At 37.1% G+C, this 15,865-nt stretch overlaps 1 protein-coding gene across 4 annotated transcripts in view; it reads right to left on the reverse strand.

Annotated features, from left to right (window-relative positions):
* The window catches only part of LOC131163753 (protein LONG AFTER FAR-RED 3), a 34,514-nt gene extending 18,649 nt beyond the window's left edge, over window positions 1-15,865 (reverse strand). For 2 of the 4 annotated variants that reach the window (XM_058120464.1, XM_058120466.1), the window contains exons 1-7: window positions 15,716-15,861; window positions 15,428-15,594; window positions 11,208-11,280; window positions 10,203-10,309; window positions 9,978-10,101; window positions 7,756-7,950; window positions 6,708-6,793 (exon numbers count right to left, since the gene is read on the reverse strand). In XM_058120464.1, coding sequence (XP_057976447.1) covers window positions 6,708-6,793; window positions 7,756-7,950; window positions 9,978-10,101; window positions 10,203-10,309; window positions 11,208-11,280; window positions 15,428-15,594; window positions 15,716-15,794 — 831 coding nt within the window. In that variant the 5' untranslated portion in view covers window positions 15,795-15,861. Of the gene's footprint in view, window positions 1-6,707; window positions 6,794-7,755; window positions 7,951-9,977; window positions 10,102-10,202; window positions 10,310-11,207; window positions 11,281-13,370; window positions 13,473-15,427; window positions 15,595-15,715 lie in introns of all 4 variants that reach the window. The other 2 variants (XM_058120463.1, XM_058120462.1) reach the window with 2 other exon arrangements.

The raw sequence follows: 15,865 nt of genomic DNA on the forward strand, positions 1-15,865 counted from the left end.
CCTTAATAAGAACATCAGCAAGTTGGCCATGTGTAGACACATAAGGTGTCAAGATCAATCCGTTCTCCGACTTTTCTTTGATGAAGTATCTATCAATTTCAATGTGCTTTGTTCGATCATGCTGTACTCGATTATGAGATATGTTGATTGCGGACTTATTATCACAATAGAATCTCATCAGACTATCCCACTTAATCTTCATGTCTTCTAAGATAATCTTCAACCAAAGTAGTTCACATACACCCTGAGCCATTGCTCGGAATTCTGCCTCCACACTAGACCGAGCCACCACATTTTGTTTCTTACTCCTCCATGTCACAAGATTTCCGCCAAGAAAGGTGCAATATCCAGAGGTCGACCTCCTGTCCACAATTGACCCAGCATAATCGGCATCTGTGTATGCCTCAAGAACTAAGCTTCCGTTCCTTTTAAACAGAATACCTTTTCCTGGTGTCCCTTTGAGGTATTATAACACTCGGTGAGCTGCCTGCAGATGGACTTCCTTCGAGCTACACATAAATTGACTAATCACACTCACTTCATAAGCTATATCCGGTCGTGTGTGAGATAGATAAATGAGTCTTCCTACCAGGTGTTGGTACATTTCTCTATCTACTGCAGCATCCTCCTCTGCCTTTTCAAGTCTAAGGTTAGGATCTATTGGAGTACTTGATGGTTTGCAAGCCGTCTTTCCGGTTTCTTTGAGGAGATCCGTAACATAGTTCTGCTGAGATATAAAAATGCCCTGTCTAGAGTGAGCCACCTCGATCCCAAGAAAATATTTCAACCTCCCTAATGCCTTGATCTCAAACTCCTTAGCCAAACACTGACTCAAAATCTGTCGCTCCTTATCATTATCCCCTGTCACTATTATATCATCGGCATATACCAAGAGGGCTGTGACTCCCCCTGGAGGTGAGTGTTTAATGAACAATGTATGATTCCCTTGGCTCTGTTTATATCCCATGGTCATCATAACTCTTGCAAACCTTCCAAACCATGCCCGTGGCGATTGTTTAAAACCGTACAAGGCTTTCTTCAGCTTGCACACAGTATGAGCAGCCAAATTATTCCCATAACCTGGCAGGAGTTCCATAGAAATTTCTTCTGCTAGCTCTCCATGCAAAAATGCATTCTTGACTTCAAACTGCTGCAAGTCCCAACCATAATTCGATGCTAGAGACAACAAGATTCTTACAGTGTTCATTTTCGCAACTGGAGCAAAAGTCTCTAAGTAGTCAATTCCATAGGTTTGAGTATAGCCCTTGGCCACTAACCTTGCCTTGTATCTCTCTATTGATCCATCTGCTCTATACTTCATAGTGTAAACCCATTTACACCCCATGGGTTTCTTTCCTTCCGGCAGTTTCACCAACTCCCAGGTTTTGTTTTTTTTTCCAACGCCTCCATCTCCACATTCATAGCTTGTTTCCATTTCTCATTGGATAAAGCCTTGGATAAGGTGGTAGGGATGACAATGGTGTTTAAGCTAACAAGGAAGGATCTATGGGATGGTGAAAATTTCTTGACGGACAAGAAATGTGAGAGAGGATCTTGGTCATTAACCTTGAGGTTCAGTTTCAGCTTGCAATGAAGGGTTAGATATTGTTACCTCATTCTTAGGATCCAACTTGGAGTCTTGGACTTGCACAGAGTCAGGGACAGCCAACTTCCTCCTTGAAAACACTTTGCCAAATCTCACATTCTCAAGAGCAGAATCAGCTTGGGGAATTTCGGGCACTGGTTTGGACATATGATTTGGCACAGGCTCAGACACAGACTCAGACACAGGATTTGGCATAGGCTCAGTCACAGACTCAGATACAGGATTTGGCATAGGGGAACAAAAAACTGGTTTAGATACGGGAAGTGACAGCAGATCAAGTAAAATATCCCTATCCTCCCTATCCTTATCTTCCATTGTTGAAATCTCCCCCTGAAGATAAGGAGTGGTGAAATAGGATTCTTGTTCATTGAAAGTAACATCCGCTGAGACATAGAACTTCTTAAATGGAGGATGATAACATTTAAACCCCTTCTGAGTCGATGAATAACCCACAAAGACACATTTTAATGCCCTCGAATCTAGCTTTCCCTTACTTTGACTATGAATATGAACAAATGACACGCACCTGAATATCCTAGGGACAAGATTATTTGTGGTGTGTAGGTTAGGATAGAATGTTGAGAGCATTTCTATTGGACTTTTGAATCCCAAGACTCTGGAAGGCAAACGATTTATCAGATGAGTGGTTGTAAGAATTGCTTCCCCCCAAAAGCATTTAGGCACATTTTTCTGGAACATGAAAGCTCAGGTTGACTCAAAGAGGTGACCATTTTTCCTTTATGCTATGCCGTTTTGCTGTGGGGCATTGACACAAGATGACTCGTGTACTATTCCTTCCTTCTGATAGTATGGAGTTAGGACTTGATTGAAATAATCCCTAGCATTATCCGATCTAAACCTTTTGATGTTGACCCCAAATTGATTTTTACCCATAGAACAAAAAATTGGGAGAATAGTACTAACATCGGATTTATGTTTGAGTAAGAAAAACCAAGTAACATGAGTACAATCATCAATGAATGACACAAACCATTGTGCTCCAGAAACATTAGGAATATTAGAAGGACCCAAAATATCACTATGAATGAGATAGAAAGGAATAGAACTTCTTTTATCATTGATTGGAAAAGATACCTGTTTGTGTTTAGCAAGTTCACACACTACACAATGAAAATTCTCAACATTTAAACCTTTAAATAAATAAGGAAACAGAATTTTAAGGACTCTAAATGACAGATGTCCAAGTGGGCGATGGTGAAGCCAAACTTTCTTTTCATTGGACGAAAAATGCTTAGAAACAAAAGAGTGAGATAATTTGCCCTTGGTAATGTTTGACTGACTCGGTGCTTCTAGGGAGTATAGTCCATCCTATTCTCTAGCATGTCCAATTATCCTCCCCGAATCCTCATCTTGAAATACACAATAACTATGATGAAAAACCACATTGCAACGTATATCTTGAGTGAGTTTTTGAATAGAGACAAGGCTTGTGGATAATCTAGGAAGATGGAGAACATTTTTTAAAATCAGTGATGGGCCTATTTTGACATCTCCTACTCCTGCTACAGTGGCCAAGGAACCATCGGCTGTGGTTATTTTCCTACTGCTTGAGCATGGCAAATATGTGAAAAAACCATTTTGTGAATGGGTTATATGGTCGGTAGCTCCTGAGTCCATGACCCAGGAGTTGGCAAAGGTTTCACCCAAGACACTTAATCCAATAGGGCTAGGAAACTCACCTGAATATGCCGATGAGCAAGTACTTGAAGGTTTTTCAAGATTGCCAATAAGAGTCTCAGCCTCTCGATCTCTTCTTGGTTGAGATAGTTTTTTTCATTCAGCCTATACGCTGCCTGGATATTTTGCAATTCCCCAGGTTGTTGGGATCAAACAATCTCCTCCAATTGTGCTGTAGTGATCGTCTCTACAACCTCCGACATTCTTCACAAACAATGATCTCTTGGCGATTAAGGCCGATCACTCAAAACGGAAAAGTAACGGAAAAGAAATTTCAGCAATGAAGGCTGAACAGAAAAGTAACAGAAACCACCAGCAATGAAGGCTGGAGACAGTAGAAATAAGACCAGAAACTACTATAAGAAATTTCAGCAATGAAGGCTGAACAAAACCACCAGCAATGAAGGCTGGCAAAGATAGAAATAAGAACTGAAACTGCTTCTAAGAAATTTCAGCAATGAAGGCTGAACAGAAAAAGTGCAAAAATACTCTTTTTTTTTAACTAAAAACCAGGGTAAAGCAGCAAAGAAGCAGCAGTAGGCTCTGATACCATGTCAGTGTTTTTGTCTGAATATCCCTTCCATAGGTTTGCTTTCATTATATAGAAGAAATTTACACAGTGGGTGCCATATTTTCAGGCAGATTTCCAGCACTTAAATTCTGCCAGAATTTCAGGAACATGCTGCCAGAATTTCAGACACATGTTCAGTGGCAGCATGCTGCCTGATTTGCAGCATTATTTACAGCTGCTTTATACAATATAAATATAAACTAAACTAAGCTATTTACATCATAGAATACAAGTTATTAAACATGTTTTCCAACAATAGCACATGTTCTCCTCAGTTCTCATGGATGCATATTATTTTTTTGATAGATGGTAAATTTATGTGCTACGGCTATTGGTTTGTAAGGATGATGGTTGTATGTTGCTATGGTACAATGTGCATATACTGAATTCCTATTCTGTGAAAAGAGTTGGACATGTTGTAGCACCATATGTTGTATGTGCTTGTGATATTGTGAAGTTTTAGAGCAAGTAAGGATTGTATCTCACTAGGGTGAAAGGCCCTAAACCTCTAGAGAGTATTTCCACTTTTAGTGGTGGTTGGCCAAACTAGAAATTGGCACTTCTTTGAGATAGTACCACTATGTAGAAATGATGTTGAATTGTACTATTTGGATATCTTGTGATGGTAACTCTAGATAAAGAAATTTCTTGGAATGAGAAATATGTTCACAAATTGATTATACATGCAAATTCTAAAAATGGTGAAATACTTATATGAATTTTGGGGGGGGTTGGATTAAAATTGTCTATTGAACTCTTGGTAGCTAACCTTACTTCCCTACCAATTTCAGGTTTGGACTGAAGGAGAGCCACACTTGTTGAGTTTTCCCAAAGATTGTTGCTTTTTGACATGTACTATAGGTTGGCATGAAGAGTCATTGAAAACACCAAGCATGTTTTTTGTTGGTGACCATATTTGGTCCAAGATGTTTGGAACATAACTGGTTTGACATGTGGAAAATCTTGTATATTAATCCCAATGCAAAGAGCATGGTGGTGAATGTAAAACATGTTTGCTGCATTATGGAATATAAGTATCTCATGATTTAATAAATTCTCCTTCTTTTATGACAAATGATGAATTTTGAAAAACTATTTCTTTACTAGGCCTAGTGCCTCCATTGAATTTTTGTACCAGAAATAAGGATGTAGGAGGGCCTGTAGTTACCAGAACAATGCTAGCATCCTAGAAAACCACAAAATGGTATGATGTTCCTGAAATGCAATACATTTTTTTTTTTTTGGAACATTAAAACTAATGATTTTTAAGTTTTAATTCAATATTTGTGAGGCAAAATATTTTTTTCCCTTTTAAAGTGGAGAATTAACACATTATAGTTCTATTTTCAATCATAATTAATTTTATTTCCCAAAATCAAATCTCTTCTATATTTAGAAACATCTCAACATGCTCTCTAAGATATATATGTGATATTACATATTTTCACCAATACATCAATTTAAGTATGCCCCTAGCATTCCACATCTTAGAACATGTGCCTAACGCATCTTATTCATGTTCATGAATCAGCATGTACTGCATCCTAGGTAAAATTGGCTTCTAAGGCTTCGTCTAGCCTTTGGTGAGTGCCTTTGAAATACTTGAAGCCTTTCCTTCACTCTTTTAGGGGTTTTGATAGACATAAGCTTTAAGATGTGGATATGTGCAGTCTTTGCAATGCCTTGGCTCATTACACTAGAGATGAATGTTCAAAATTTTAAAACCAACCATGGTTTTAAAACCCGGCAGTGACCAACCTAGAAAAGACACTGGGTTGGTCAAACTGGTTGAATCGGTGGGTCAAACCGGTGGTTGACCTGGTAATATTGAGATGACATTTTATGTATACACACACATAATTACCTTTAAGTCAATTAGATATAACAATAATTAATAAAAAAAATCATTATAGTAAAATAAGTATTTTTAAAAAATATTTTAAAAATTTTTTATTTATTTATTGAAAGAGTCAAACAATTAAAAGATAGAGATAACTAGAAAAGTGTTCAGTTCAATAAATTTAAAAAAATTATTGTAAAAAATAGAACTATAATTATATCATCACCATCACCAAAGACAAAAAATATTAAATTTGCATAACTTTTTAAATTTTTAGAAATATTTTTGAAATATATTATTATGTTTTTTATTAATAAGTAAGGATAATGAGAGTAGGGTATTTGAATTTTTTTACATATCTATGCTTGTGAATATCTTTCATTTCTTTGAACATATAATTTTGTTCCACAATTGTTATCAAATAGCATCTGGTCTGGTGGTGGGCTTGTTAGCCTTGAAACCTAGGGTCTAAGTTTCGGGTCTTGTTAGCTGCATAGGCAGCATATTATCCTTTTTCTTTTCTTTTTTTACTGTAGGTGCCGGGCTGACCCATCACTAAACCCAGTTTCACCCAGGTCGCACCGGTTTGCTCCGATTCGGCTGGTTCTGCACCGGGTCACTTCATATTCAGTTCTTGATCATCAGCCGGACCAGCCAGGTGACCTGGCCCGGTTGAACCGAGTTAGACTGGCCTGTGCGGTCCGGGTTTAAAAACCATGATACCAACAAGCCGTCGACTTTATATGTGTGTGTGTGTGTGTGTGTGTGTGTGTGAGAGTGTCTATCGCATCATTTACATCATTGGCCGAAACTAGTTGAACAATCAACAGAATTGTCGTAATCCTTCACCACTTCAACCTCTAGACTAAATTTAAAATTGGTAATCAGAATAAAAAGGACCAAATGACAGCACATATTGATATTGAGTGCAATTTTTGAATATATATATATATAAATGGAAAAATTACAAATAATTATAGTCAGAAGCATACAAGTAACCGTGACCATGTCTCCATTGGAAAAAATAAGCATACTCGAATAGTCATTTTCCCTGAAGAATCAGCCCATTGATATACATCTGCACATATTACAAAACACATAATATCTGAAGCAAGGTACTAAAGGCAAACATCCACATTTATAAGGATTCATTTTCAGTAAAGAAATTTAATCATCAATAATATAAGACCAGTTCCAACATACAATTTTGGCTAAGAGAAAAATAAACTAGTCAATAATGAATGTGAGACAGCCGCCAAAAAGTAATGTTACGCCAATGACAGAATATGAGTTGCAGCAGCAACATAATGGCAAGATGGCTAAGAAGGAAAAGAGATAGAAGGGAAGAAGGATAGGGTTTCTAGGGTCTGTAACCCTAATGGAGAACTCAAATCTGAGATTTTATTAAAATAAATCTGAGAAAACTGACACTACAACCCTCAAGAGAGTATTTTATTTAAAGTTTCAGAACCCTAAAATCTTAAACCTTGATGTCTGCTGCGAGATTTTAATCACAGCCCTCCAGTACTTCAAAACGTCACATGCTAGTCATGTGAATACTTAAAAATTAGCACTAAATAAACCATATAAAAGACAATAAATGTAAAATCTCCTAAGGCAAATAAGCTGCTATACTAGCATGAAAAGGAACCCACTACTGGGCTGTCTGATCATTGTTTTGACTTGGATGCGCCAACATTTGGCATTTTAATGCTCAAGGAGATTGAATAATCCCATATTTCTGTTACTTCCATCATAGTTTTAGGATAGATATAATTTTAAAAGCATTTGAATGAGTCAATTTGTTAACCTCAACTTTTTATGTCAAATAAGGTCAATTTAGAAATTTAATTTTTCGTTCAGTACTTAGAATTTTAATCAGCGAACACATTTCAAATCCTGTTATTTATTATAATTTTGTGATTAGGACAATGATTCCATTTCCCATGACAAATTATTGTAATTAAATTCTGCAAAAAACAAACAAATAATTTCATTCTGCAGGAAATATGCCCATTGATTGAAAGTATGTAATGAAACCTGAAAAATCATCCCAGGAAAGCTCTGTTGATGTGCCAGGAAAATATCTACCCAGATCAACAACTGTGGTCACCCCACTTTTCAAGGCAAGATTGCTGGCTCTTGCCAAAGCCTCTCTCCTTTCATCCACTGAGACCTCTGGAATCCACGGGAGGAGAAGCGTCATTGCAGAATCAATCAGCAATCCAGTTGGTTCTGCAGGTGATAAGAGTAAAAACAACTTGATATTGAAAATGCAAGCATGATTTTTGTAACTCAAAACACATATATATTGCCAGTGTTAAAAAAACAAGTTGGGTTTATGAGATTATAGATTATACAAGGGAAATGAAATAATGACACATCATGCAAGAGCAGAATAATCACGCAGAAGGTTGTCTTGATCACCTATAAATGTTTCTGAACTAGAATTTAGAAGAAAAAATGTATATGGCTGATCTTGCCACAAGTAACAACACAAGTTTTTAGGGCTTGGAGGCCAACAGAGGAACAATAAAGCACCGAAAGATAATGATACAGTCATTAAAATGATACACCCATGGCTCAGTTGGAAAATGGCAAACTGTGGCAACAGGAAAAATGGGTGAACCTAGTTGCCACAACAAGTCTTAACTGCAACTACATGAATCTTTTCAGCTTTGTTAGGGTTCCATTCCTCCATTAATCATTGGCAATCATGATTTTCTTACCAATCTTTTGTCTACAAAAGAAAATGGTAAATGAGGGCCTGTTCAAAAAGTATAGGATTCCGGCTCTAGTCCCCAAACAGTTTGTTTGAGTAAACTGTATCCTGGTTCTAATTTTGATGCCTTTTGGTTCACAATATCTCATTGACTGTGTGTGCGCCTTTGTGTACAAGCCACAATATTACTTTCTCAGTCCCCAAAATGAAAGGCACCAGAGTCTTCAGACCCACCAGCCCTGCAGCGTGTACAATATTATTTCAAAGTTGTCTGTCAAATATTTGAAGGAGGTACTGGGGGATTTGGTTTCATTGAGATGCAATGTCTTTGTGTATTGGGAAAGGCACTGGAAATGGAAGTTGTTAAAGTTTGATATACATTGTTGGCCCACAACATAACAGCTTAAGCTTTTAGGTAAAGTGGTACTCTAACATGGTATTAGAGCTGGTTACCAGGAGGTCCTGGGTTCTAGTCTCATTGCCTGTGTGTATTGTGTGGTGTTTACAAATAATTGTATTCCCTGTAATGGATATTTATTGTTTGTTTATGTCGGGCTGCATGTGCAGGGGAGTGTTAAAGCTCAATATACATTGTTGGCCCACAACATAACAGCTTAAACTTTTACGTAAAGTGGTATTCTAAAAGAGGGGCAGGATTTCCTTATGGCACCATGTGGCAAATCTATTTCCTATCAGGTGGGGGGGGGGGGGGGGCGAGAAAGGGATATAAAGAAATCTTAATCACTTTAAAATTCATTAACTGATTCCAATAACCTTAAGATAGCTGAACTATTTATAACAAAGGATGTGGAATAAAGGAAATCTTAATTACTTTAAAATTCATTAACTGATTCCAATCACCTTAAACCCCATTGGTACAAGTCCCCAAAGATGCACTATTTCTGAAGAATGCTACAAACTTAACTAAACCTAGCAATAGAATAACTGAAAGTACTGAACCTAGGGCCACTAGGCCTTAGTCACTTGCTTCAATATCAGCCTCTGGATGGGGTTAAACTAACCCATCCAAGCCACTTGCACAACATCAGATAAGATCTTAATAATTGATGATCACATCATTAGCATGGGTTGGAACGCTTCTAACTAGATCTGTAGGCATAAAAAGTTGAATAAATTTAGTTCATCTTTCCATTCAATAAATAAATATTCTTGAGCTTTATACTTTATTTCTGGGCCAGACAACAGCAATCTGCTTCACGTAACAGTACTGATAATCAATATCATTTATGTGGACACAAAACTTATTTTTTGAAAACCATTTGCCTATTATCATACATGCACTTGTCCAAGTCTCCATATCCTACCATTTGGCCATCATAAATCACATGCTCAAACACAAACACAAACTCACGTCCATGATCAACGCCTGAACCACAGTCCGTCAAATCTATAAGATACCCATTGGTCGACCAAATTAATTAGACATAGATTCAGATGGTCTCAACAGCGCTGGTCTGACATGGTTGGACATTTTGGCAAAACTGAAGCATATGTGCACATAAGGATAACAATGAAATACCTCCATAAGTATTTCTCACAATCATTCCACCATCTGGATCTTCAGTGCTACTAGTAATTCCAGCAATTCTTAATGTCAGTGAGTTTGCCAAGCCCATATGACCATCCATTCTTGATAGCCAAACCTGTACGTTAGAAAATATCCAATAAGCAGCACACTAAGGTACTTAGGAAAGCTGATCTACAGACAAGTGACCAAAGAAATCAACAAATTATTACTTCTTACAGGATTGTGAGGTGTAAGATCATCAATCCAAGAGGCTTCTGGCAATTCTCCGCCCCAAAAATCATTGTTCCATCCACCACCCAACATCCAGGAACCATGTTTCTTATCTACACAATTTTGTCGAAACCCAATTACTATCAATATAGCACACAAAAACAGAATACTAATTTCAAGAAACCTACTTAGAAATTTCAAGTACTAGCGAGTGTATAGCTGGATCTTTTACCATGCTATAATCTCCTAAATTAACTTTGGGGGAGGGGGGTGGGGGGTGGGGTGAGAACTCATTCGATCATGCAACTATCACTGCTTGGTTTACCAGGTTTTGAGACTTTATAACTAAGAAAGTAAGAAGTCATTCACATGACTGTCTACTTTGAAATGTTATATTTTGATTGGGATCACTGTGCTATAATTCTTAAAAGTTTTCCACTTTTCCCTGAAGAGTTTCCATTGTGGTTGATAAAAAGGGCAGCCCGGTGCACAAAGCTCCCCCGTGTATGCAGGGTCTGGGGAAGGGACGGACCACAATGGGTCTATAGTATGCAGCCTTACCTTGCATTTTTGCAAGAGGCTGTTTTCAAGTACTGGCGAGTGTATAGCTGGATCTTTTACCATGCTATAATCTCCTAAACTAACTTTGGGGGAAGGGAGGGGGGGGGGGGGGTGAGACCTCATTCGATCATGCAACTATCACTGCTTGGTCTACCAGATTTTGGGACTTTATAACAAAGAAAGTAAGAAGTCATTCTCATGACTGTCTACTTTGAAATGTTATATTTTGATTCGGATCACTGTGCTATAATTCTAAAAAGTTTTCCACTTTTCCCTGAAGAGTTTCCACTTTTCCCTGTGCTATAATGCATTTATGCATTATTGCTTTTAGTAACAAGTAGAGGGCACTTTTCAAAAAACCATATTTCCTCTATTCACTCATGCACTATTGTCTATCTTGTATTGTTGTACATAATGCCTGGTAAAAGTAAAAGAATTATGCTAACCTACTTTTTACAGCTTCCTTGATCCTTCTAACAAACTCATCTTTTCTATTCACACCTCGAAGTTCCACCTGTGCAATCTGTTCTCATTGCACAAATTATACCCAATAAATACACATAAAAAAGAGAAAGAAACACATTTCTAGGAGGAAATGTAGCATAACAAACAAAGAAAATCAAACAGTTGCCAGAAATTATGGTCTCAAACTCACAAAAATTACAGATAGATTCTAGCGTTACTTGCTTGCCAATGAGAAGAAGCTCTGTCCTCTAGTCACTAGGATCTTAAAAAATTTCAACTCTAATATTCTCTTTTTTGTCCCTACTTTCTGTTAAGTTGGAGGATTTAATCCATAATGTTGACTAAGGAATCCTATCAAGAACAACTTCTGAACTATCTAATCATTTTTTTTTCAAAAAAGGAAGAAATTTCATTAAGGGAGAAAATAATACACAGAGCAAAGGGTAAGATATCCTCCTAAAACAAAAGAAGATAAAACATACATGAGATAGAATGGCGAAAAGACAAGCTTGAATTAAAGTGATACATGCACCTGAAGAAAACAAGGCACCCTTCCACCCACCAAGACACCTAGATGCTATAGCTGCCACAAGATCTCATAATGATAGAGACCAAGGGTTCCCATCTAAAGGCCAATCCAAAATACCATCAACTAAAGAAGCAAGTTCTGAAACTCTGGTACAACTTAGACTAATTGCAGCGATACCACTTTTTCCATAATAATTTTCAAATCTAGACATGCTCTGAAAAGTCAGAAGAGTAAGAGCATCCCTAAAAGATTCCCTATGATCAAACAAGAAAGAATGGCATCATCCACAAACTGAAAGTGTGACACAACAACCCTCTCACTCTCCATCACAATTCACTGAACAAACCTTCTAACCACAGCCCTGTCTAATAACCTGCTAAAAAAAAAAAATCAACTGCAAGAAGAAACAAAAAGAAGACAAAGGACCTCCCTGCCTAACACCCCTCGAAGCCCTAAACTAGGTCAAAGGTTCCCATTAATGACTCAGAAATAAATACTAGAGATGCAGCCCTCATCCACCTCCACCTATCACCAAAACCCTTCCTAACCAAAACCTTGTCTAAGAAATTCCAACTAACATGACCACACACTTTCTCAAAATCCAACTTAAAAGAGAACACTCTAATCCTTCAACCTATGCACATCCTCCACCGCCTCATTAGCCACCAAAACAGAATCCAAAATTTTCCCATCATCCCTAAAAAAACACTTTTTGAGATTGATAAATAGTACTACTCAAAAGTCACATTCAACCTATAAACATTGACCTCGCAATGATCTTACACACACTATTACCAAGCTACTAGGCATAAAATCCTTGACCTTAATTGGACTTTTCTTAGGCTCCAAAGTGAAAAAAGTGGAATTATTGCTCTAACCAATAACCAATCAAAAATAATTTGTGAAGAAATTCTTAACTTGCCTCTCATGGTCTCATCACATCCCAACAATCCTAGAAAAATTCATATTGAAGTTATTTGGAAAAGGAGCTTTGTCCCTCACCATCCCAAACAGAGCTGCCTCACCTCTTCCTCAAAGGTCTTTCTACCCATGAAACCTGATCATAAAGTACAGAACTGCCCTCCAAACACTTAAATTCAATCATATAAGTAAAATAGTCTTCCTCTGAATAATGGTTTTTAAAGAAACATGGAATGTCCTCAATGATCATGCTAGGATCTCTCATAACCTCACTCAAACTAGAATTCAATCATGCCTTCTCTTCTCGAGCAATTTAGCCAACCTATTAAAGAATAGAACTGCAATCACCTTTCCTAACCCACTCAAATCTAGTCTTTTGCCCCCAACTTCTAACTTCCTTGAAAATCTAATCATCCAGGCCTAGCTCATTCTTAAGAATCAAATCAAACCATACAAATCTCCAAATCATCCAATCATTTTAAAATTGACAAACACCAAATGAGGCCATTTTCTCCAGTTACAAAATATGGGCCTTAGCCAAATTCTATTTGGTTTCAAAAAGCAAAGGAGGTAATAAGGAGTTGGGAAGGTATCTTTTATAGCAGAAACATAATAGCATAAGTGCAGAAGAAAGACAAGAAAAAGAAATACACATGATTGGGAACAAGAACAATGAAGATTGCACGATGCTGCATAACCTGAAGTCCACCAGAAAGAAAGTGCACATGTGAATCAATAAAACCAGGAACCACAACTTTTCCCTCAAGATTCAACTCTTTGGTACCAGACTCAGCCAAATCCTGCACCCACATTAATCACAGAATTTGTTATTCAAGTTTCAAGATCAATTTTATTTGTTGGAGAGCTCAAGGTAAAATAATGCAAGGTAATAATCAAGTAGAAGTTAAATTAAATTGAAGACAGTTACCTAAAATCCAACTTAAGCATGTTCAATCTAAAGGTGCTAACATTCTGTTCTCCTTTTTCCCCTTTATGCTTAAGTAAGAAGCAATGAAACACTCAAGCACATTCAAAGTGCACTGGGGAGTGTCAACCAGGATTGATATTCCCCAAATTTTATTACTTCAGCAAACTGTTATGTGTGCCATAAGTGACTCTGATAAATACAATCAGCCGAACATTTTCCCGTAGAACAAGCCTCAAACCCATTTTTGCATAAACAATTTAGAGAACTAAATGATGCCATTTAGTATTGCATTAGAATTTGAAATTCATTTTATAAATAGATATACAAATTAATTCACAAATTAACAATAAAAATTTTCAAAAAGAATTAATAACTGAATCAATTCAAGAATTCACTAATAATTCATATTTCTTCTTAATTAAAAAGAAATATTCATTAAATTAAAGTAGATATGAATTCATACGTTGAAGAGTTCAATTTACATATTAAAATTAAATATTCTGAAGTTTGACCTGCTATTTTTTTGAGCTGTCAAGCATTTGGGAAGGGAATTTCCACATGTGTTTTGTACCTAAGATATAGTTTAAATCAAGGGTTCAAAAATCAAACCTACCGATTGGTGAACTGATTATAAGATCAGCTCATGGTATCTAGTCCAACTGGTTTGACCAATCTGATTCAACTAGTTTCATCATGATTTCCATTTATTTTAATTCTTATTTTGCTAGATATTTATGTAAAAGAACTTATGTGACACACTTTACCTGCTGCAATTTTATTCTCCAAAAAGAAACCAACACAAAAAGAACTTATGCCACACACTTTACCTGCTGCAATTTTATTCTCAAAAAAACAGTCAACCCAATTAAGCATAGAGGTCTTTTAACCAGCTACAAGGAATGCTTAAAAGAGGAACAATCTCAACCATGTATTCTCACTTAATCCCATGGCCGAGATTATCATCGACGAAATATTTTTAGTAAGAATTTTAGAATGGAAAATAAATTTTATAGAATTAAAAGTCTACTCCTATTAAAGTGGTGTTGGGCCCACATCAATACAGTTCACACTAAAGCATGCCCTTGCAGTTGCGTAGGCTCAAGTGCTAATGTGATATTCTATGATTGATGGGTTTTGATTCCTAGGTGGACAGGTCGTTCTTTGTAAGTCTCTACTGTATCACACTAGAATGGTAAAATGAAGGGGTGCAATTAAGGAGTGAAACAAATAAGCACCGTATTTAGACTCTATGAAAAACACATGTCCATTCCTAAAAGGATGCAACAAGAGGGAGTGACATGAATTTCAAAGAATGTATAAAACACAAAATAAAGTAATACATTATATAGGATACAATTGAAGGATGTAATTGAAGAATAAATAGGCGAAATGTTTGGACTGTGTAAAAACACGTACATTCTTCATCTTTCTGTAATATAGATATATATAGATTAATCATTATAACTGCACCTGGGCAGTGTCACAGGCTTAACACCCGAAAATCATAGTGAAATGAGTTTTCTTAATTTATTAGAGTTAGAATCAGTTCAACTTATTTCCCACCAAAAAGGGAGGAAACTCAACTTTTGCTCCCTAAAAGCAAGAAAGAACTGGCAAAATGCTAAACAAACGCATGCGTGAAGAAAACAACAGAGAAATTAAATCCAGTGGCAAGCCCTTTCCCTCAAATCTCCAGCGTAATATCAATCAAGATAACAGATGTAAAACTTAGGACGACCAAATGGCAACGAAGTCAAATTCGTCAAAAGAAGCGAAGAAAATTCAGTTAATTGCACATACATAGTTTAAGAGACAAAGAGAGAGAACCTGAATAGAGGAATGGTTGCCAACACGGAGAATCCTCCCGCGTCGAATGGCCATGGAATCGGCGAAAGGGAGAGAAGGATCACTGGTGTAGATGAGTGCATTTGTGACCACCAAATCCGCTACTTCCGAAGACGACGAGGGCAGCAACAATCTCACGTCTGATAAATCTGCAAATATAACATTTTCAGTGTCTATGCTTCATCAGTCTTCTTGAAGTTCAGGAAACCTACTCTCTCTCTCTGATCATGATGTAAGAGGAATAAGAAAAAGAAGAACAAATATAATTACAGCTGGAGTTGAGGAGAGAGAGGGCCACAATGGCGAGGAGGGCGACCGCAGACGCCGACAGCCAGACGACGTTGTTCATGGGGCAGATGAAGATGGAAGATATTCTAGAGAGAGAAAGAGAGAAATTACGAGGCTCTGCTTCCTCGCCGA

Source organism: Malania oleifera, chromosome 9, assembly GCF_029873635.1.
Source record: "Malania oleifera isolate guangnan ecotype guangnan chromosome 9, ASM2987363v1, whole genome shotgun sequence".
In the NCBI taxonomy this organism is placed as follows: domain Eukaryota; kingdom Viridiplantae; phylum Streptophyta; class Magnoliopsida; order Santalales; family Ximeniaceae; genus Malania; species Malania oleifera.